Source organism: Sorghum bicolor, chromosome 3 (assembly GCF_000003195.3).
Source record: "Sorghum bicolor cultivar BTx623 chromosome 3, Sorghum_bicolor_NCBIv3, whole genome shotgun sequence".
Taxonomy (NCBI): domain Eukaryota; kingdom Viridiplantae; phylum Streptophyta; class Magnoliopsida; order Poales; family Poaceae; genus Sorghum; species Sorghum bicolor.
This window is the reverse complement of record NC_012872.2, coordinates 72,328,067-72,349,016: the sequence shown is the minus strand read 5'-3', so window position 1 is coordinate 72,349,016 and position 20,950 is coordinate 72,328,067. Positions and strand designations below refer to the sequence as shown.

Here is a 20,950-nt window from a genome sequence, read left to right as displayed (position 1 = left end):
CAACCGAGTTTATTTGTGGACTTCGTCATGGCGAAACTACATTATAGCTTGTGGGTGCAAATGCACCCACAAAATTTTAAAAAATCACTATTAAAATCAATTTTTCACTATAGTTGTTGTTTATATTTTTACATCTACAAGAGAAGCACACCACTCTCTAAATTGCTCTAGCTTCGCCACTGGTCACTGGTGAGGTCTCTCTGAGCATGCAGTACCGTCAGGAGCGGCGGAAGACGATCAACAGCGGCGATGACATCTGCCATATGCCATGAGCCTTGGCCTGGACCACTACACTGGCGGCACTCAACAGCAGTGATGGCAGCGGCGATGGGAAAGCCATTCAGATCGATGTGAGGGATATGACCTATCCATCTTCATCAGGGGCAACACTAGCAGTAAGATGATCTTTCGGGGGAAAAAACACTAGCAGTAAGATAAGATAGAAATAACTAACGATGCATGCATGCATGAGAGTATATTTTCTTGCAGAACCAATGCTCTCGCTCTTTGACTCCGATTACGGGAAGGTCGCTGTGTTTAAGGCTTTTAAGCATGCATGCATCTCACAAAGTCATGTCTGTGTCTTTTTTCTTTTGTCCATGTTCCAAGACCTTGTAACTGTGATATACCACATCTATTATTGTTAATTCTTCAAGTTCTACGCGAGTACTTTGTATACTTTATAGTATAATAAGTATTGATGATCCCTGTTCATGGTCCTTGTGAATGGTCTGTTTACATGCAAAAATAACCTGAGTGTATTTTTATCATTCCGTCGTTTATCCAGTGTATTTTCGCCCTCATGCACATTAATTATATTTTTGCACCGATTAACCGGACTGAGTTAATTAACAAGACAATCTAGTGCAACTGTTAACGGGACAGGGTATATAAATATTAGCTTGCATGCACGGAGGGGAAGAAAGATACTACTCCGTAGCTAATGTGCATAATACTCTCCGTCCCTAAATAAATCGATTCCTAGAATTCATATCGGTCAAAGTTTGAGACTAACTTTATAGAGAAGAGTAACAACATCTATGACAAGTACATCTAATGATACTAGTTTGATATCATAAATCTTGGTGTGTGTGTTTTTTTTAAAAAATTGGTCATAATTTAAAATATTTGATTTAAGACAACTCCAGAAATCTATTTATTCACAAGGACAGAGGGGCTAGTATAATGCATGTTGTAAATGTTATAGTGGGAAAAAATAACTTATTGCATCCCTTTCCACACAAAACTATGGCACAGAAGGATGAAAGGCCGACAATAATTTTCCAAGACAAACAAATGCAAGGCCGCATATTTTGGTTTTTAGTTACTGAATCATTAATGTATATGCATGTGGTACGGTGGACACGACAATCAGTTGCCCTATCTCTAGATATAACATTGTACATTGTTTTAGAGAACCAAGAAAGCTGGTGAACAAACAAAAAACAACAGCACAACTCAATGCATCGATAAGGCTAATATGGCTTTGTATCCTAAGATCGAAGCTATATAGATTATTTGTTGCAAAGAAGATCACATACACACCCTGCCATGTTGCGGTATTGGTAAGAAGACCGATTTATATACATATAATGATTAAAAAAATATAATGTGAATATTTCCCTCAGCAACTAAAATATATAATTTGGATATATATACAGAGGGACAAAAGACTGATATTTTCCCGACAAGCTGTATATTTAACAATTAGAAAGACGAATAAAATGTAGGGCCACAATTTTTTGTTTTATATTTATGGAATCATTAACATGTATGGTATGGTGTGGTGGACAACTTCAGTTGCCCTACCTCTTGACATAACATGGTACACTTTTTTTGAGAGAACCAAGAAAGTTCAAGGAACAAGTCAAAAAAGCCTTTGTGTGTCTCTATGCGTAAACAAGGCTTACCTTCACTTCAAAACAGTCGGAATTGAAGATAGCTTTGTGTCCTAAGCATGAGGCTATATAGCCTGTGGAGGTTTTGCCCAATCAAGACAGCCTCAACCCCAAAGCCACTCTATGGCATCAAGTTCAACCACACAGGATGCCAACAATGGTGTTAGGCATGACAACAACCTCCTGCCCATTGCCAACGTTGGGCGGATCATGAAGGATGCCCTCCCTCCACAGGCCAAGATTTCAAAGCATGCTAAGGAGACCATCCAGGAGTGTGCAACTGAGTTTGTGGGCTTCGTCACTGGCGAGGCCTCCGAGCGGTGCCGCCGAGAGCGGCGGAAGACCATCAACGGTGATGACATCTGTCATGCTATGAGGAGCCTTGGCCTCGACCACTACGCCGACTCCATGCACAGGTACCTGCAGAGGTATCGCGAGACTGAGGAGCTAGCGGCAACACTCAACAACGGCGGCGGCGGCCGTGATGGACGGGCCATTCAGATTGATGTGAGGGCTGAGCTGTCCATTTTCAAGGGCAGCAACCAGCAAGATGGTAGAGACTAAATACTTTGTCTGTGGATCGAGCATACAGTTTCTTGCATAATCAAATTGAAGGCTCTTGCCCATCCATCACTTTGATCCTAAGATTGGAGGAGCTCTCTCTCTCTCTCTCTCTGTGTGTGTGTGTGTGTGTGTTATATCTAAGCAAGCCATGGAGTCATGTCTTCCTTTTGTCCATGTTTAAAAAAAAATAAAACCCTTGTGGTAATTGTGTTACTACATCTATTGTTTCTTATAAGTTCTATATATGCGTGCGTACGACTTTAGTGTACATATCTTAACTAGTAATAATAGTGTAACTCCCTCATCCTTGTGTGTTTATATGGTTTGTTTACATGCAACTTATGTGTGTGTGTTTGAACACAACTCTTATATAGTCGGTATCTAAAAGCAGCATGGATTATGTTTTCACATTTCCTATTTTAGATTTAGGATGGAGGTTTACCTTAGAAAAAAATGTGCCTTGCAACCTTAGAAAAGGGCTTGAGCGAGGTAGACCCACTAAAAAGAGGAGACAAGAAAGAGGGCGGAGCAGCAAGGCGGCAGGGCCGCCGTCGGCTACCGGCGGATGTGGATGGCGGTTGGGCCAAGGAGGGGTAGGGGCGGCATAGAGATGGTCCGACGACGTCAGGTTAGTGCGGTGGGAGCAATGAGGCTAGATGTGGTAGTTGGGAGGTTGCCAAGAGGATAGGGAAAGCCAGTGCGACATGGGGGCGAGCTCACAGATTTGCAGGCACGCACGCCAGAAGAGATGACCTAAGGTTGAAGATGACTCCATAGTCATACGATTAAGATCTGATGACTAAGATTCATCGAGAAGCGTAAAAATAGACACATGATGTATAACAGTTCCCTTATTTGAACTGTTTCAGTTTGTCAGAGCCTAGGAATACTTGAAATTAACTACATATATATTGTGAAAAAATATTTTGTGGGAAGGGGATTCATTTGTTACAAATCTTTTTTTATAAGATAATATATTTTTACAAATCGGTGGTCAACAAGGTGCTGGAGACTGAGCTGGTGTAATAATTAATGAATGAACTATATTTGTGGCCATAGCAAGTAGCACGGAATTGAGCAAGGATGACCCATACACTCCAGCTTGCCGCATCATTTTGGGTAAACAAATCCAGCACATCCCAAGCAATTGGGTCTTTTGATTGCTCTCAGGTGTAGACAGAAGGTGTGTTTGCGCACTGTCCTAGGACCTATGATGGATCATATTAAACTCAAGTGCCCCAACGGCTCAACACGAAAAGTTGGATCGAAGAGCACAAAAAGCACAGCAAGTTAGGTATTGCTTGCAATTAGCAATAAAGTTTGTAGCTAGGGACCATCCTTTTCCAGAGAGATAGAAAACGAGTAGTTTTTGTGTTCATCACTCGTAAATTAAAGCCATCTTGTGTTAAGTACCATGCATAGTCAGTGCATCTATATTCTACAAAAATATATTTTTTGAAGGATAATGTCATCCGACAACAAGTGTCAAGTTGCGAAGTGAGGATCGGTGTGGAAGCGCACTACCCAAAAAACCATCTCAAGAGATGCAAGAAATGATTAGATTCGCATGCGCAAGAAAGCTTTTACACTTGTGCCATTCACATGTTAGCGCTTGCCACATAAAGCATTCCACTATCATTATCTGAAGGATTGGTTTGACTACCTAAAATCTAACTTGAATATTGGAATACGCAACTGACTCAATAATAACATTTTTGTTCTGAACCACACTACTATTTGTATTATATATAATATATAAGATTCTAAGTCTTTGCATAGCTAGAGGGAATATTGTATACAAAAGCTCCTCACTGTTGCTTTTCCCTATTGATTCCTTGAATTAGTATTTGCAACTTTGTAAAACTAGAGAAACCTACGTATCTAATGTTTCTACCTACGGAAGTTGCCACAAAGGACACTAAAAACATATTACACTGGTTGTGGAACACCGTAACATGTGAAATTGGCTGTAGGTACATTAGGTGGTGTCCCACAACAAAGAAAATAATGTCCCACAACCAAGAAAAAATATTCCAGTGTCCGACAGCCAATGTGACATGATTTATTGTCCTACAAAAAAAATTTCTAATTATACATGTGAGATTCTATTTCATGTAATACTCTTATACTGTTCTGGGTTGTATTTGACTAGGCTTCTCGAGTGGCTTCAGCTCTAGATTCTCTGGTTCTTAGGTTAAGCTATGATGAATGTTCGCTTATTATAGGTAAACGGCTCTTTGAAAGAAGTTGAAGAGGTGAGGTATTTTTTTTGGTACTAGAAGGGTGAGACCACCTAAATGTGGCTTCTCTGATTTTTTAGATAAAGTCATTTTCCAAAAAGATCCCTATGAAACAAGACTTTAATAAGACAATAATATATACTCCTAAAATATCATAACCATTTAGAATCAATATTGTAACTGCCGATATAGACAATATGCGATGCAAAATGAAAGTTTTAGTCTTCCCTAGGTGGAGATGTAAGTCGTGTTTGGATGCTTATTGGGCCACTTAACTTATAAGAAAAGCACTTTGTGGACTAAACACAAAACTTCTTTGTAAGCTCATTTTGGCTTGATTTCTCTTAAATGAATGGGAGGGTGGATTTTCTAGGCAAGGAGTTGCGAGGAGCTTCTCATCTTTTCACTCGCATGCACGCCAACAATAGGACAACCGAGATCGGGGAGCTCATGACTTTCTCTCCGATCCTTATTGCCTAGCTAATAAAGACCACGCGAACGCCTGATGTGTTTCACTTATTAAACAAAACCTATGCATGGTCATGGGCTCCATGGTCCCCTAGACATCGTTGAGGAGCACCACCGCTCCACCCTCCTTATGAAGATCGGCACAAAAAAGACCAAGGGGTAAGCCAGGCGCCAAACACAGCTTTCTTATTCTGAGCTTTTCTAAAAAGTGGTTTCCTAGGCCAGCTATGAAAATTAGAGCTAGCCTCTACAAAATTTAGGACGTGCTTGGTTGTTTTGCCTCATCAACACTAGCAACGAGGAGCTTGCCAATTTGAGAAAGCCAAATTAGCTCTCCTAAGGTAGGCAAGTCTTGCCCGCAAAAGTCTCAAGAATAACTTGCCTGATATTCAAACACAACACCCAACTTGCTATCTTAGCCTAGCAAGGCAATACAATTTCTATGAAAGAAAATAAGCATGCTTTAAGCTGCTGATGCTACGGTGACAGCGAGGAGTGAAATAATTTATCTCTCTAGCCTAGGCCTTTTTCTCTCAAGCAGGAAAAATGTTTGAGGTAAATGAGGTGGACTGGTGCTCGGTCTGAGCTGCGACACATCGTGAGGCACCGGCAACTGTGCATGACGCGTGGCAGCAGCAAATAAAACCATCTACTACTCCCTCCATCCACTAATAAATACACGTCTCGCCTTTTGGGGAGTCAAACTTTTTAAAATTTGACTAAAAATATATCAATATTTGTATCTGCAAATAAGTATAATATGAAAGTATATTTCATGCTCAATCTAATGATACATATGTAATATGATAAATATTTGTATATTTTTGTATATATTTGATCAAATTTTAAAAAATTTGGCTCCTCGAGAAATGAAATGTGCATTTATTTGTGGATGGCGGGAGTACATACCAAACTTGCAATTTGATCAAGAACTGGGGGCGGCCCAAGTTGCTAGAACCATTGACGAGATGACTTGGGTCCCGGAAACTTTGCAATTTGATCATGAACTCGGCTGACCACTGATCAGAAACAACTTTGCCGGCCCAGGTTGCTAGAACCATTTGACGAGATAACTTGGGGGCCCGCGAACAAATACCAATCCGATACAGAGTTGGGCTGCGAGTCCGATCGGATTACTCCCGCTCGAAGCGGTATCGAACTATCAATCAATCACTCTCGGTCTCGGAAGCCGACCGTTTCTCTCTTTTCCCCTTGAATTCTCGAACCCGTCTTCGAGTCGAGGTCGTGCCCGAAATGGTTTTGGTAGCCGCATCGCATGGAGCCAGAAGGGATACCCGGCCGCCCCCTATATATATATATGGGGTGCTAGCGCCATCGACGGGATGACAGGAAAGCTCTAGCAACTCCATCGCGAGATGGTGGTGCCAGCAATGGAGGAGGCGCAAGGCACGATCAGGTCCCTGATAAAACGCCGCGTACAGGCGACCACGACGTGCTTCGCCTTCGCTCCGCCGCAGACGACGACGACGTCCAGCAGAAATCCGAGCGGGGGCGGCGATCCCGGGTTCGCGGTGCGCCTGACGTGCCGCGTGACCATGTACATCCGCGCCGGCCACGGGCAAACGGTGCGCTCGTACCGCGGCGGCGCCGGCGCCGAAGCGAGCTGCCTCGCCGTCCCGGACGACGAGGACGGCGTCCGCGACGCGCTCCGCGGCATGCTGAGGTCGGTCCGGGCGCTGCAGGACCTGGGCCTCACCGACGGCGAGTGGGAGTCCATCGTGCCCGAGGACGTGGTGCCCAAGCTCGCGGACCCGCAGGAGCGGGCGCGCCACGGCGCCGCCGAGGTCGACCTGGCGGTGGTCCAGCACGTGCGCTTCGACCCGGCCACGGTGCTCATGACGGGGTGCAAGAAGATCGGCGACGAAGAAGAGGAGGGCGGCGTCGACGACGTCGAGTGCTCCGTCTGCTTCGACGCGCTGCTGCGCGGGGAGGCCGTGGAGCTGCCGGGGTGTGCGCACGCCTTCCACCGCCGGTGCATCTCCAAGTGGTTCCGTCGGAATCCGACGTGCCCGCTGTGCCGAGGCGACGTGGTGAAGCATCTGGACCCCGAGCTTCAGAAGCAGATCGCCGAGTTCACCGAGGACGCAATGTGATGTGATCGAACGATCAAGGGAGAAGGAGAACTCGATCTGGACCCGTGGAGCACCATGCAAACACTAGCTACCGTTCATGCCAAAAGTCTTTTGGTTTGGGTTGTAGTTACTTGTATAATGCAGCCCGCTACACCTTGGCGCACACTATAAAACCTAGCTCGTCGCCCCTCAAGGGCGCAACACCTAGCTAGGTTGCACCGATACGGGATACGGATACGCCGATACCGATACGGTGATATGGTATTTTTCAAAAACAAGGATACATCAATACGACAAGTATACAAATAAAAATGAAAAAAAATATAGCCATTACTAGTGCTCTAATTACTAAAGCGATTGCGAGTACTAAAGCAAGATAGAAGCAGTCTGAACCTTCTGTTTCTGTTCTTACCATGTTATAGCATTTTTGTTTATTTGACAATTAGTGTCCAAATATAGACTAATTAGACTTAAAATATTCATCTTACTTTTTAGTTTCGTAAATAATCTATATTTAGTATTTCATGTATGTGTCAAAACATTTGATATGATAAATGTTAAAAAAAATACGAGCAACCAAACAAGGTTTAAATGGGCCATAAAAATGGGCTGTTGAGATTATGGACTTCAATTTGAGGGGTTATAGGCTTCAAAGTATCGGTCTTCCGATCCTCCCCAATCTGTTACGCCGCCGCTGCGTAAGCTTCGCCTCGTTTGCATCTACCGCTAGCTAGTCCTTTGCCAGGTGATTCCCTAATAAAAATTGTATTTTTGTTCCTTCGGCGAATTTAGAATCGATGAATCCATCTTGTGACCCTGCTATTTGTTGCAGTGGCATGTCTTCATGGAGTTCTCAGGATCAACCATCGGCCTTGGTTGCCCTTAACCCCGGAGATTCATCCTCATGGGCGTCTCTGCACGAGGATTTGGTGAGCCTAATCGGAAATTCGGAATCGGATGGTGAGTGCTAGCCGGCCGGCGACGACTTCTGGGATTACATCCGCGCTTCCGAGCTGTGTGTCGCCAATGGCGGTCCAGCGCCACTTGCCCGCGCGGCCGTGGCATCCTTGGCCCGTGCTTCTACCCGCGCCGGTGGATGCTGCTGCGCCCGAGAGGGCCACGGCCTCTACCCACAGGCCATGGTAAGCTCCGCGGCTACATTATCCGATTCTTTGTTCAAGTAAATTGCGACTGTTCCTTTCACTACCCAGGCCATGGTACTCTTTAATTTATCGGTGCCACCACCAAAGTTGGTTGCAAAATTTAAATGGCCAACAAACGGCATACTATTTAATTATCGTATTTCTACTATATGGTGTAGAATGCAACTCAGAGATTTTGGTGGTTGCCAAAAAATAGCATGAGGTTTACTATTCAGTTTTCAGGCTATAGCTGATCTTATGCTGGGAAGGACTGTTCCTCTCACATCCCTAGATGGCAATGCACTCTTCATTGGTAGGAGGCCACTCTGTGTCAACCCTAGATGTTTCCATCCATTGTGCCTGACACCATTGTCACGCGCGAGTCCAAAATATATCTTAGTCAATACCACCTCAGTAATAATGGCACAGTATCACAAGCAACAGATGGAGTAATCGCAGAAGGAAAAGATATTCCATGTCCTTATAGCATCATGTGCCATATCATAACCTGCAGCTCTCCGAAATACTGGTTGGTGCCCTGGTTTTCGTGTTCAATCTTTGTTCAAGTAAATTGTGACCGTTCCTTTCACTTGAACATTTTATTTATGTTTATGCAAGCTCACTCCCTCCCCTTTCCTCTCTATTGTAGGAACAAAGGGAAGATAGTATGTAAGGAGATGCCCACATGGAGGGTGAAAAAAAGTTTCGTAATGGGGTGAGTCTTGCCTGGTCTTGTTTAGATCCAATTTTTTTTTGAATCTTTCGTTTTTATTTAATAAACATTGTCCAATCATAAAATAATGAGGTTTAAAAGATTTGTCTTGCGATTTACAGGCAAACTGTGTAATTAGTTTTTGTTTTCATCTATATTTAATGCTCCATATATGTGCCGCAAGATTCGATGTGACAGGGAATCTTAAAAAGTTTTTAGTTTTTGGATGAACTAAATAAGGCCTATAGCGCAACGCAATGCTTTTGTTGTTTTTTTTTTTGCATGTTTAGCTTTTACTGCTGGGGTTGCCATTAAATAAAAGCTTGCCATTTTTGCTGAAAGGTACCCAAAAAAACTCATCTTTGCTGCTGAACGCAATAAACATGGTTCAATGTCCTCTATGGATTTTTTTTAAAACATTTACTAGAGAACAAAATCCTGCATGCGTAGCAGAAAATATACAATTAATGTCTAGTACAAAGATTTTTTTGGGGGGTTCGTTGCAGCAAGAGCGACATATTTTGAGTGTCCTGTCCTATGGCAAAATTCTCCTATATACAAGGGCTCACCACAGAATTAATTAATTTCTTATGTTTTAATAAACATGGTTTAATTAATTTCTTGTGTTTTAATAAACATGGTCCAATGTCCTCAATGAATTTTTAAACATTTACTAAAGGACAATTAATCCTGCGTAGCAGCAAATATACAAAATGTTGTATTAGTGTCTGTAGCAAAGACTTTTTTTTGGGAGTGCTTTACAGCAAGTGACATATTTCACTAATTTGTCCTCTACAAAGGCTCACCACAGTTAATTAATTTATTAGGTTTTATGAAGTATTAAAGTGGCTGCTGGGTATAGCTGCCGATGATTGTAAGCCTATCTTTGATTAATGAAGCTCTGTAATGCTAAAAAGAAAAGTGACACAGCACAGTCTCAAATCAGCAGGGTAGCTGTGTATTTTTGCTTTTTAACTGTATCATGTGGCAACATGTCAATATATACTCATACAACATACCTTTCTCCACTGAGGTTAGTAAACTGCTAAAAAATTGTCTTGTCATGGTGAAAAAGCATGATAGAAGGCATATTAGCAAAACTCCTAAATAGTTTTCTTGGATATATCTTCACAGAAATGAACCTAGTTGCTGATTTTGTTACCATTAATAATCGATAGTAGTTCGTAAAAGATGAAAAATATGTTCAACAAAAGAACATGTTGCTCATAATTAGAGGTTCACATGGATTCAAAGTAAAAAAAATACTTGTTGGTTGTTGCTCTATGAACAAAGATGTTTTTTTTTTCAAAAACGTGCGCTGCACGTGCCTCATTAAGAAGAAGAGAGTTAAAAGTTACAGCCTTCCGTTCCAAATGGCGAGGTGCCATTGAGACGGTGGGCGACACAAGTTACAGAAGGCGCCGGCTACCACAGCGGAGCGTCGTAAGTTGTACTTTCTAGGCGAAACAGTTGTGCACCTAAGAAAACCCAGTTAGAAAGATGTTGGACAACAATAGAAAGAAAACTCACGAATGTGTTATCAAACAGTTAAAATTTACAAATGTTATGGATTTATAATCGAGTAATGGAACAGTAAGCCATATATTTTTAGGACTGTCTTGATATTTTGCTATAACAAAAAAGATATATCTATGGATTCTTTGAAAGAAGTTCAGTTATCAGCTTCGATTTAATCATCTGAAAAGTTCCTTTTTTTTTCTCAAATTTAGTTCTCAGATTCTATGTTTGTCCCGAACATACAACTGTTACATGGCGCAAAAAGGTGCGACCAGCCACAGCATTGTGGAGGTTAAGTAAGCAACACTAGGCCATTACAAAATCTGTAACATTTCGTGATCCGGAACTAGTGTCGTGTTATACAGTAAACATGACACATTGACGCATGCACCTGTACAAGTGTCGGGGCTGGGACTTCAAAATCAAAGACCGACGTGCAGTTGCTTTGCTTTCTCGCTCGTACAGTCACCGCTGACCAGCAGGTGCAGTATTTATTCCTTGGATAGAGATATATGCCTAGTTAAACGCTAGCTCTTGAGTCTTGCCAGCCAACTCCGGCGACGGTAATCGAGGACCGGCCGGTCTTCGGCCTTCTTCGCCGATCAGGCGATCACAATCAAGTAAGGAGAGCGAGGGGGATATGGACAGCATTTTCCCAAACAGGCAGCCCTGTTGGGTTCACGTCGTCCTGCACCGGCAAACAGCAGTCGCACGCCGGCCGCCCGGCCGGCTGTCTCTTTCTGCAGAATCGTATGGCCCCAGCCTCCAGCGCCTCCTCTCAGCTCTGATCTGCTTTCCTCTCAGCATCGTAGGATTACAGACAGATTAGCAGGCAGTTTTGACTTTATAGCCACCTCAGCAGCTCAGCTCGTGTCATTAGTTGCCCACATCGATCTCTCTTGTGAAGAAAAAAGGGTCGTACGTCTAGTCGTTGTCATGTCTAGTTCCTGTCGAACGACAGGCAACTCAAGAACTATTCGCTGCCGAACCCCTTTCCAGTGATATGCATGGTTACCAAACTGAGATGGGCACTGCTACTGCTATGCTAGATAGTAAACGCGTTTGTGTCAGTTTGAGCAATAATCCATCCTCTCGTCAGACCACCACTACCATCCATAAGAGACGAGACTGACTGATGACCTGCTTAATTAGGATCGATCATTCATGTGTGCTAGTGTCTGATTTGCCATGTCTGCTCTGTCACTGGCCACTGCATGTGTCAACTCGTCGGTTTATTATCAGATCGTTCGTCTCTTCAGAGACCTCACTAACTGAGCAGTTAGCACTTACTAGCAGTGACTGACTGATCCTGAAGCTCTCTTTGGAGTTCAGGTTATCGGGATTCAATTGCCAAGTCCTTTTCCTTCTTATTACTGAAATACTGACGATCAATCGAACTGCCTACTACCACTGAACTGCTACCATGCATATCCTAATGCACACACCTCATTAATTAGGCTCCTCTAAACTTCCCTGGCTACTGTCAGCCAATCAATAATGGGCGCCGATCGAGATTAGGTCTAGGTGTTGACGTGCCATCGATCAAGCGGCGAAGATTCAGGACACGCTCATTTATGAATGCAGTGCAGGCACCAATGATTTGCCACATGACCATAGCAGAATACTATAGCTAGCTTATTTGTGGTGTATAATAAAGTTACACGCATGTAGCTCTCTCTGTTATCTTTCTTTGAAATGACGTAATCTTTTCCCCTCTAGGGCATCTCTTTAGCCTCTATATTTTGTACGCCAATACTTTTGTTTGTACCTTCCTCTATGATATTCTCTACTACCTCCTAGATATATGAAGATCTTCTTGCTGTCAAATAGTGCTCTTGTATGCTACTACCTCCGTCAGATAGGTTATGCATCATCTGAAGATCTTCAAATCTATACAATACACCAGGAGGACAAAAAAGCGTTGATATATATATGAACTTCCTTCAGATCTGAATTCTGAATGAACCCAGCAGCTGCAGCAGGCAAGGTCTTCACCTACCTTCATGCATGCTGTCTGCAGAAACGAGGTGCCCATGATCGTATCGTACGTACTGTTCACTATCATCAGTCACTGTGACTTCCCACTGCTAGTTAAACAACCATTTCCAGTTGCAGGAAGATTACAAACATGGCGTCAGGTCTCGAACCTCCGCGGATTAGAAGGTGGCCAGTAACATAATAATAATTCAGTTCCCAAGTGCTGACCACCAAACCTGCCTGCCGGTGCCACGGATTGGAAGTACAGGTAAGCACAAACGCGAATATGCACAGCTGCGATGAAAACAAAATCGGAGAAGACAGAGACGACAAAACATCAGTGCTTGTACAGACTATGCGCAACTATGACAACAACGGTAAATATAATTTGGTAATATGCTGAGATGCGATGATCGAGCTAATAAGATCGTACGGACGAAACTAAACTAAGCAGCTGACTATAGGCGATTAGTCATCAGTAGATCCGTTATATCCTAATCATCAAGAGAGGACAGTGATCTATCCACATATTCTAATGGCTCCTCTACTGAATAGCCAGCCAGCAATTTCAGCAAGCAGCTAACCTAGCCTAGATGGCTAGCTCTCTCGCTCTAGAAGAAAAGTCTGAAGTCTCTGCTGGGAATATGTTATTTCCTTGCTTTCACTCTCCATCACTCTGCCTCTACGGCACGGCACAGCGCAGCGTCGCTGTAGGTGATATATATGCACTCAATCAATGTTGCCGCTGTCGACCTACAGGTCCTCAAGTCATCATATCTTGAAATCATAAGCAAAGCGAAAGAGCGATATATGCAGACATGCAGTGCATGAACCTGAGTTCCTCATCCAGTTGGTTCCTGTCGATCAGTCTATCCATCTAACCACACCCAACAAGCAGTGATGCAATGGTAGCTGCTTCTGCAATACTACTGTTGTTCCAAGCTACTTGGATAAGTACGGCTCTATCTGCCCTAAAATGACAGCACCGCCTCTTGCTTTTTGACAAGACAAACACAGTTTTAAGTTTAACTAGATTTATAAAAAAATATTACCAATATTTGTATCTCTTAATATATTTATTGCAAAAGTGTATTGCACTTATCTAGTGATACTTATTATGTGCTATAAACATTAGTAGGGTTTTTTTAAGGAAACATTAGTAACTTATGTATATATTTAGTTAAATTTAGAAAAACTGAGTTGTCAAAAAAATGAGGTGTACAATTATTTGTGATGGAGATGGATGTTTCTCCAGGTTGTGGTGCAAGTGCGTTTTGGTGACACAGTACATGTTGCAAGCTTGTGGCATGATTAACACTGCATTAATTTCAGGTTTAAGATCATAGGGTCCATGCCAAGCAAAAGCTCATTGGCAATAATAGATTTGTTCTGTCTCAAAAGAAAGAACGGTCCTAATCTTGCTTTTGGTTTCAGACAGTTCAAGTTTTTTTTTAGTTTCTTGTCATTTTCTACTTTGCAGCACAAACCATTGACGCATGCATCTTGTTTCTTCTCAACTATTTTTTGTGATCATTATTATATATATATGGTCAAGTTTTTTTGCATTTAAGGGCACATGCTTCCACTCTCCCACCCATTGAATGAGTGGGAGCATGTGCCCTTGAGGATAGAAAAACCACGTTCATATATACACGTATAGTACTTAGCTATCTCGGTTGTCACTGTCGGCTAAGAAATTGTCTAGATGTCCACGTATCCATCTCAATTCATTTATGCTGGAGCGGGTTGGTGTGAAATTTAAAAACGTAGACTGGTACAAGGCACAAATAGTAGTTTGAGCATGGACCACAATGTGCACGTCAGTAGTAGAGCTTGAAGTAAGGCCCTCTTTAGTTCACGGTGGTAAACTTTACCGGTTGTCTATCACATCGAAGAATGTTTGGACACATACATAAAGTATTAAATATAGACTATTTATGAAACTAAAAAAATAGCTAGAGAATACTTTGTGAGACGAATCTTTTAAGTCTAATTATTTCATGATTGGACACTACTTGTCAAATAAAATGAAAATGCTACATTAAACTTTCACACCACAAACCAAAAACCCTAAGATCTAGAAGGACAATGATTCTTTTATCAAGCGGACATTAATATATTTATTTAAGCATAATAATCAACGTGTACTCCAAAGAAACCTGAAATACCAGTGAGGCCATAGCTACCTTTGATATGCACTCACATTCTTCATTATCCTATATATCAATATAGAGATGTCATGATGTTTTTCAGTTAAAAAAGTTGGATTAATTTTACACGGTTAGTTTACTATAAAACAATAAGCATTGATTAGAACCAAGTTAAGAGAAGGCTCCAGTGTATTCAAGACGCCGATCGAGGTCGGTAGAAAGATTGGTTTTGGGGATAGGTAACCGCGCGCATTTTAAATTGCAATTTTATAGGCGCCGAATTGAAAACGAGGACATGCAGGCCCTATGCAAGAAAACAAGGCAACAAGAAGAAGCCGATCAACTTGACCACCACAGGGAGGTTGCTGTCATTGCAAGCTATTTATAACAGGAAAACATGGGCATTGTCTGTAACCGGCCGTCGACGATCCCGAGGGAGGAAACAACAAAGGCCACTGCGTAGATCCAAACGATGCACACATATAAAACTCTCTCCCCTCATTCTTCTCTCTCTATACTGTCTACTCGTCTCTTAGCCCGCGCGGCTAGCCGTACATTATACTACATTATGTGCACTTTGTCATCACTGATACACATACGGAAAAATGACAGGAACTAGCAACGACTGTGTTCCCTCCATTCAAACAAGAAAAAAGAAATGCAACTTTAAGTTTGGAGTAAGCCAAACTTTCATAAAATCTATAGAAAATTATATTTATTTTTTATATCTTGAAATAGGTTTTTATAAAAAATATATTATATGATCATTGATCAATTTAATGGTACTTTTTTGGTACCATAATATTAATATTTTTTACATAGAATTGGTTAAATTTAAATTATTTGTTTTTTTTCAAAAAATAAGAATTGTATTCTTTCTTTAGGAGGAGGGATTACACAGAAAGGTACTAATTAACTGGAATGTGGTGAGGTGTGAAAGGCAGCATGGAAAAGTGATAGGATAAATACGAGACCAACCACCTCCCTCCCTTATTAGTCCTTTCTACTGCCCGCTGTCTGTCTCTCAGAGAACTGAAAGAACACACACTTCCAGCTCCTTCCCTCCCTCCTCCCTCTCTCCAACAAACAAGAGTGTGTAGTATAGTTGTGAATTGTGATATGGTGTAGAAGGTGTCTGTCTCTGTAGTCTGTACGTACTGCAATTTGTTGATCTCGCTAGCGCCGTAGCGCGTGTGGCTTAATTGTGGTGCATGCATGCGTGTGTGCATGCAAGGTTAATTGCTTGCTGTCATCAGCTGGATCCATGTCGGGAGGCAGCAGCAGCCTCTCTTCTGTGAGCAACACGCCTAGGGAGGTGGAGGAGAAGTTCTTGCAGTACCACATCCAGCCGCTCCTCGGTGGCCCGATGGAGATGCAAAACGGCGGCGGCGGCGGCGACCTACAGCACGTCATCGGCGGCCCCTCGGAGCCGCTGCCGCCTGCACCGCCGCCGCCGACTGTGAAGAAGAAAAGAAGCCTTCCGGGGACACCAGGTTCGATCGTGATTCTTAGTTAATTAGTCCCATCATAGCTAAAAAAAGCTACATGCTGATGCATGCATGGGGAGATTACTACTATCTCAAATTTGAACCGAATATTACTAGCTAGGATGTATCTTAGTTCTTGAGAATAATTGATATGACTAGATCAGCAATGGCTTCTCTCCATTGCACTTGCGCATCTTTAAGGTCTTTTGCAAATCTTGTGAACTCTCTCTAGCTATGATTGATAGGGCGGAAAGTTCAATTATGACAGTAACTGTTTAGCAGTCCAAACCTCCCTTTCACCGAAGACTTGCGGTGATAAGATGACGACATACATACTGTAAGGGAATATTTTGAACATTGTTTGTGGCAGCTTGAGTTATTAACTTGGTAGATAGCGAGATAGATCCTCAATGCATTCTTTAATGCAAACTATATATATATATAATGGAATAATTGGCATTGGCTTCTTGGTAGAAAACGATCAATCCCATGCATGCATGACGAATGAGCTCATCAACAGCTAATTGATTCTTGTATTATTATTATTCTTCAGACTGAAACCATCAATACATTTTGAGCTCAATTTTCAGCTATATACACTTTGTAAATAGTACAACATTGTCCTGGAAGATTTCTTTTAAAAAAAAAACATATCAGTTTTAGCTGACAACTACGTACTGCATGAATATATATACTACATGCTCCAACTTGTGGCACTGAATACTGATGATGATGAGGTGCTTATATATTATCTTTGCATGCAACGACGACCGACGACGAATTATATTATTGACGGTGAAGACCCGAGCGCGGAGGTGATCGCGCTGTCGCCGCGGACGCTGATGGCGACGAACCGGTTCGTGTGCGAGATCTGCCACAAGGGTTTCCAGCGGGACCAGAACCTGCAGCTGCACCGGCGCGGGCACAACCTGCCGTGGAAGCTGCGGCAGCGCGGCGGAGCCGGCGCGGACGGCCCTGGAGGCGGTCCGCCGAGGAAGCGGGTGTACGTGTGCCCGGAGGCGTCGTGCGTGCACCACAACCCGGCGCGCGCGCTGGGGGACCTGACGGGGATCAAGAAGCACTACTGCCGGAAGCACGGCGAGAAGAAGTGGAAGTGCGAGCGCTGCGCCAAGCGCTACGCCGTGCACTCCGACTGGAAGGCGCACGCCAAGGTCTGCGGCACCCGCGAGTACAAGTGCGACTGCGGCACCGTCTTCTCCAGGTCAGTCAGTCGATCAGTCGTCGCGGATCAAGTACTAGTATCTTCTGATGACGTAAGTAGTAATAATTTGCTTGTTAATTTCTTCTGCTCTCACCAGGCGAGACAGCTTCGTAACGCACAGGGCATTCTGCGACGCCCTAGCCCAGGAGAACAACAAGCTATCCCAGCCCATGAACATGGCGACGGTGGCCTCTGCCCTCCAGGGTCAAGCCGCACCCCACCACCTGGCGCCGCCATCGTCGTCGTCCCAGCCCGAAGACGACCTCGACGCCGCCGCCGGCGAGGACAACGACGACGACTTCGCCCTCGACACCAAGAGCCCGAAGCTGAGGATGCTCCCCACCATGTCAGACGCCGACGCCACCGCCGCCAACCAGCTGCTCCTGCCGCCGCTGAGCATGGCCGGGTGCATGCTCTCCAGCCTGCAGCACGGCGCCGCGAGGCCCGCGCCGCCGACACCGCCGTCGCCGGCAACCTTCTTCAGCGGCGTAAAGGCAGGGCTCGACGGTCCCAGCAGCAGCTGCGACCCCAGCATGGGCGGCGCCTTCTCCCCGCCGGGCGCCTCGGCGAGCATGTCGGCCACGGCGCTGCTGCAGAAGGCCGCGGAGATGGGCGCTACCGCGGGCGGGTACGGCGTGGGCGCGGGCTTCTCCACCGTCGGATTCGGGCCCATGATAGGTGGGCCTCCCGTTATGGGCCCGTTTGGGCCTCTAAAGACTCCTGCGGTGCTGGAGCCGTTCGATGGGCTGCCGTTCGGCCAGACGCATCTGGTGGGCCTCGACGTGGGCAGGCTCTTGCCCGGCCAGCACTTCTACGGCAGCAGCCATGGCCATGGCCATGGGGTCGGCTCCATGACCAGGGCCATCGGATCGCTGATGCACGGCGGCCAGCAGATGGATCACCGGCGGCCGGACGACGTCCGCGTCGTGGATTACCTCGGCGTCGACGACCAGAGGAGCTGCTTCAGTGGTGTGAGCCCCTTTGGGCCCGACTTAGGCCCATGGTCCTAGTATCTATATACCTTCTTGGGTCGTGCTTCAGTGGTTGTTGGAGAATTAACTGGGCCGGCCCAGTAAGAGAGTGAGGGTATTTTTGTCAATCTAGTATCATCGAGTCACTGGAACCGGAAAACCCTAACCCACAAATCACCCCCCCTATATAAACGACGGCTTCCTCCCATCCTCAGCTGTGCCGCAATCCTATCTTTGGCTGCCGCAGCCACCGGAATCGTCAGGTTTGTTCATCGATCGGCCGCCATGGGAGCACGATGGTCCATTTATCGCCTTTGATTAAATTTCTTCTCTGTTTTGTTATTGGTTTTGGTTTCTTGCTTGATTGCTTGCGTTTGTCGCTGGATGGATCTCGCTGAAGGCTGTGATGACCAAAAATACCTACCTATTTTCTGAATCCTGACGATACGAACCAATGGATCCTTCTGAGCCTTTCAGGACCTGTCCGATTTCTCTTCTCTTCTTGCTTTCGGTTTTCTCGCTTTTGTTTCGAATCTGTTGTCAGCAGTTACTTTTACAAATCAAAATAAGGCAGGATTTTGCCCTGTTGATGTGATGATAAACCTTGACAGAAGCTCGAGTGTTGACCAAAAATTCAGACTACAATTATCTGATCAACCCCAAAAATCTTGGCTTTTGATGTGATTTGTATCTATCTATTTAGTTTTCAACCGAACGTTGTAGTTTGTTTTCAACCTGATGAAGATAACATGAGGTGCTGTGCAGTGTGATCCGTGCACAATAAGCCGATGCTCTGGATGAAGAAAACAGGAAGGAAGCATGGTAGTGTGCACGGAGACGAACATGGTCTGCATGTCTGCTCGCCTTGATGCCCTCGGGCTTTGATCTTGCGGGCCTGGATTCGACCTACACGCTCGCTCGTTTAAAACTGTTAAAATAATGAGATTTTTTTTAAAATACATCACAAGTTTCTGAATGATTTTGAACGAGCAACGATTCAGGCAGCCCCTTTGTCCGATTCAATGGCAATGGAGGTGTTGCGTTGCTCGGAGAAGAAATCTTTTGGTCTTCAGATCAGCTGAGGGGCGAGGTTTCCTCCCCTCGTTGAGGCTGGTCTAGTAAGTCTTAAGAACATTTGGCTGAAAGTGCTCAACCAAGCACATTTTGCGAGTCCATTTTTGCGAGAAAAGGTATGGGTTTCGCTATAATAGAATTCTAAACATCTGCATCGCTGTAACGACTCTCGAAACATTAACACTTTGCTATTATAACATCGTGGCCTTCAAATAGACAAATTGAACTCAAATATCTTTAAATTCAAATATTTTCATTTAATCACAGAACTGTCATTCTGCTATACCTCTTCACCACGGGACCTTTCAGTTGCTAGCCGTGACCTACTGGTTTCCCGACGCAAGAGACCGGCACCCTCCCTCCTTCCCACAGGCAGGCAGCAGCGCCGGCCAGGCAGCAGCAGCCGCCGCTCTAAGGGCAGTTCTGTGATTAAATAAAAATATTTGAATTTGAAGAGATTTGAGTTCAATTTGTCTATTTAAAGGTCATGATGTTATAATAGCGAAGTGTCAATGTTTCGAGAGTCGTTATAGCGAAGCAGATGTTTAGAATCCTATTATAGCGAAACCCACACGTTTGGCATCCTATAATAGCAAATTTCTCCATTTTTGCTATTTAAGTTTGAATAAGTGAATTGCTTGTGCTATTCAAGTAAACATATTTACTTGCGACAAAGATTTAACATGTTAACCGCAGCAAAGAATTTTAACTGCAAAAGATATAGAAATTTATGGTTTCAGTCAAATGCTGATTGTGCTCGCGGGATACGTTTTGAATATCACGCGATTTATAACTGAATTAAAGGTATGCTGAAGATCACAGGCAGTTGACCCAACAAAAGTGCACAGAAATCCTAGAAAAAATACAAGTCCCTTGTCGCTGTGCAATCAAACCATATCGGCGAACTTCGCCGGCCATCACCGGCGCTAAGAGCACAGAAACCCCGTCGCTAGAAAGCTTTGAATAGAGCCGCTTTTGTCACCCGTGCGGTTTGAAGTCGTCGGTGAAGAACTACGTTGCACGGATATGGCGACACCGACAGGGCGATACGTTGATACGGCATTTTCAGAAAACAGGGATACGCGGATACGGCAAGTATATAAATATAAAAAAAATCAGAATACTCCTATTAAGAATAATTTTCACTATAGTAGAACAATCAACAAATAGAGATGACAAAATATAGACATTGCTAGTACCATGAAGCATTTAAGATACTTGGTTTCACACTAATAGAAAACTAAATATTATTTTTAATATCCTTACAGTAGAATAATAAATATTAGGATACTATAAGTTTTAGGCTAAGTCCGCTACTACATCTATTGTGTACGTGTGGTGGCTAGTAGGGTTTAGTGCTGTGTAAATGGGCCACAAAAATGGACTGCTGACTTGATGGACTTCAATCTGTGAGGTTATGGGTTGGGAAGTATC

At 43.9% G+C, this 20,950-nt stretch overlaps 3 protein-coding genes and 1 pseudogene across 3 annotated transcripts; all 4 read left to right on the top strand.

The window, feature by feature from the left end:
* On the top strand, positions 316-2,462 carry LOC8062277 (transcriptional activator hap3). The gene is made up of 2 exons (XM_002459009.2): positions 316-350; positions 1,997-2,462. The coding sequence occupies exons 1-2, from the start codon at positions 316-318 to the stop codon at positions 2,460-2,462; spliced, it is 501 nt and encodes a 166-aa protein (XP_002459054.2).
* On the top strand, positions 6,547-7,284 carry LOC110433780 (E3 ubiquitin-protein ligase SDIR1-like). Its single transcript, XM_021456349.1, has one exon. The coding sequence runs from the start codon at positions 6,547-6,549 to the stop codon at positions 7,282-7,284; it is 738 nt and encodes a 245-aa protein (XP_021312024.1).
* LOC110433779 lies at positions 8,478-9,124 on the top strand (annotated as a pseudogene).
* Positions 15,775-19,343, top strand: LOC8059423 (protein indeterminate-domain 2). The gene is made up of 3 exons (XM_002459007.2): positions 15,775-16,255; positions 17,051-17,471; positions 17,569-19,343. Exons 1-3 carry the CDS (start codon positions 16,027-16,029, stop codon positions 18,479-18,481), a joined length of 1,563 nt encoding a protein of 520 aa, XP_002459052.1. The 5' UTR covers positions 15,775-16,026; the 3' UTR covers positions 18,482-19,343.

Coding starts and splice junctions, on each gene's coding strand:
- LOC8062277 (XM_002459009.2), top strand. CDS start 316: ATGGCAGCGGCGATGGGAAAGCCATTCAGATCGAT. Junction 351..1,996: donor GGAAAGCCATTCAGATCGAT/GTGAGGGATATG, acceptor TGCCCAATCAAG/ACAGCCTCAACCCCAAAGCC.
- LOC110433780 (XM_021456349.1), top strand. CDS start 6,547: ATGGTGGTGCCAGCAATGGAGGAGGCGCAAGGCACGATCAGGTCCCTG.
- LOC8059423 (XM_002459007.2), top strand. CDS start 16,027: ATGTCGGGAGGCAGCAGCAGCCTCTCTTCTGTGAGCAACACGCCTAGG. Junction 16,256..17,050: donor AAGCCTTCCGGGGACACCAG/GTTCGATCGTGA, acceptor TTGACGGTGAAG/ACCCGAGCGCGGAGGTGATC. Junction 17,472..17,568: donor TGCGGCACCGTCTTCTCCAG/GTCAGTCAGTCG, acceptor TGCTCTCACCAG/GCGAGACAGCTTCGTAACGC.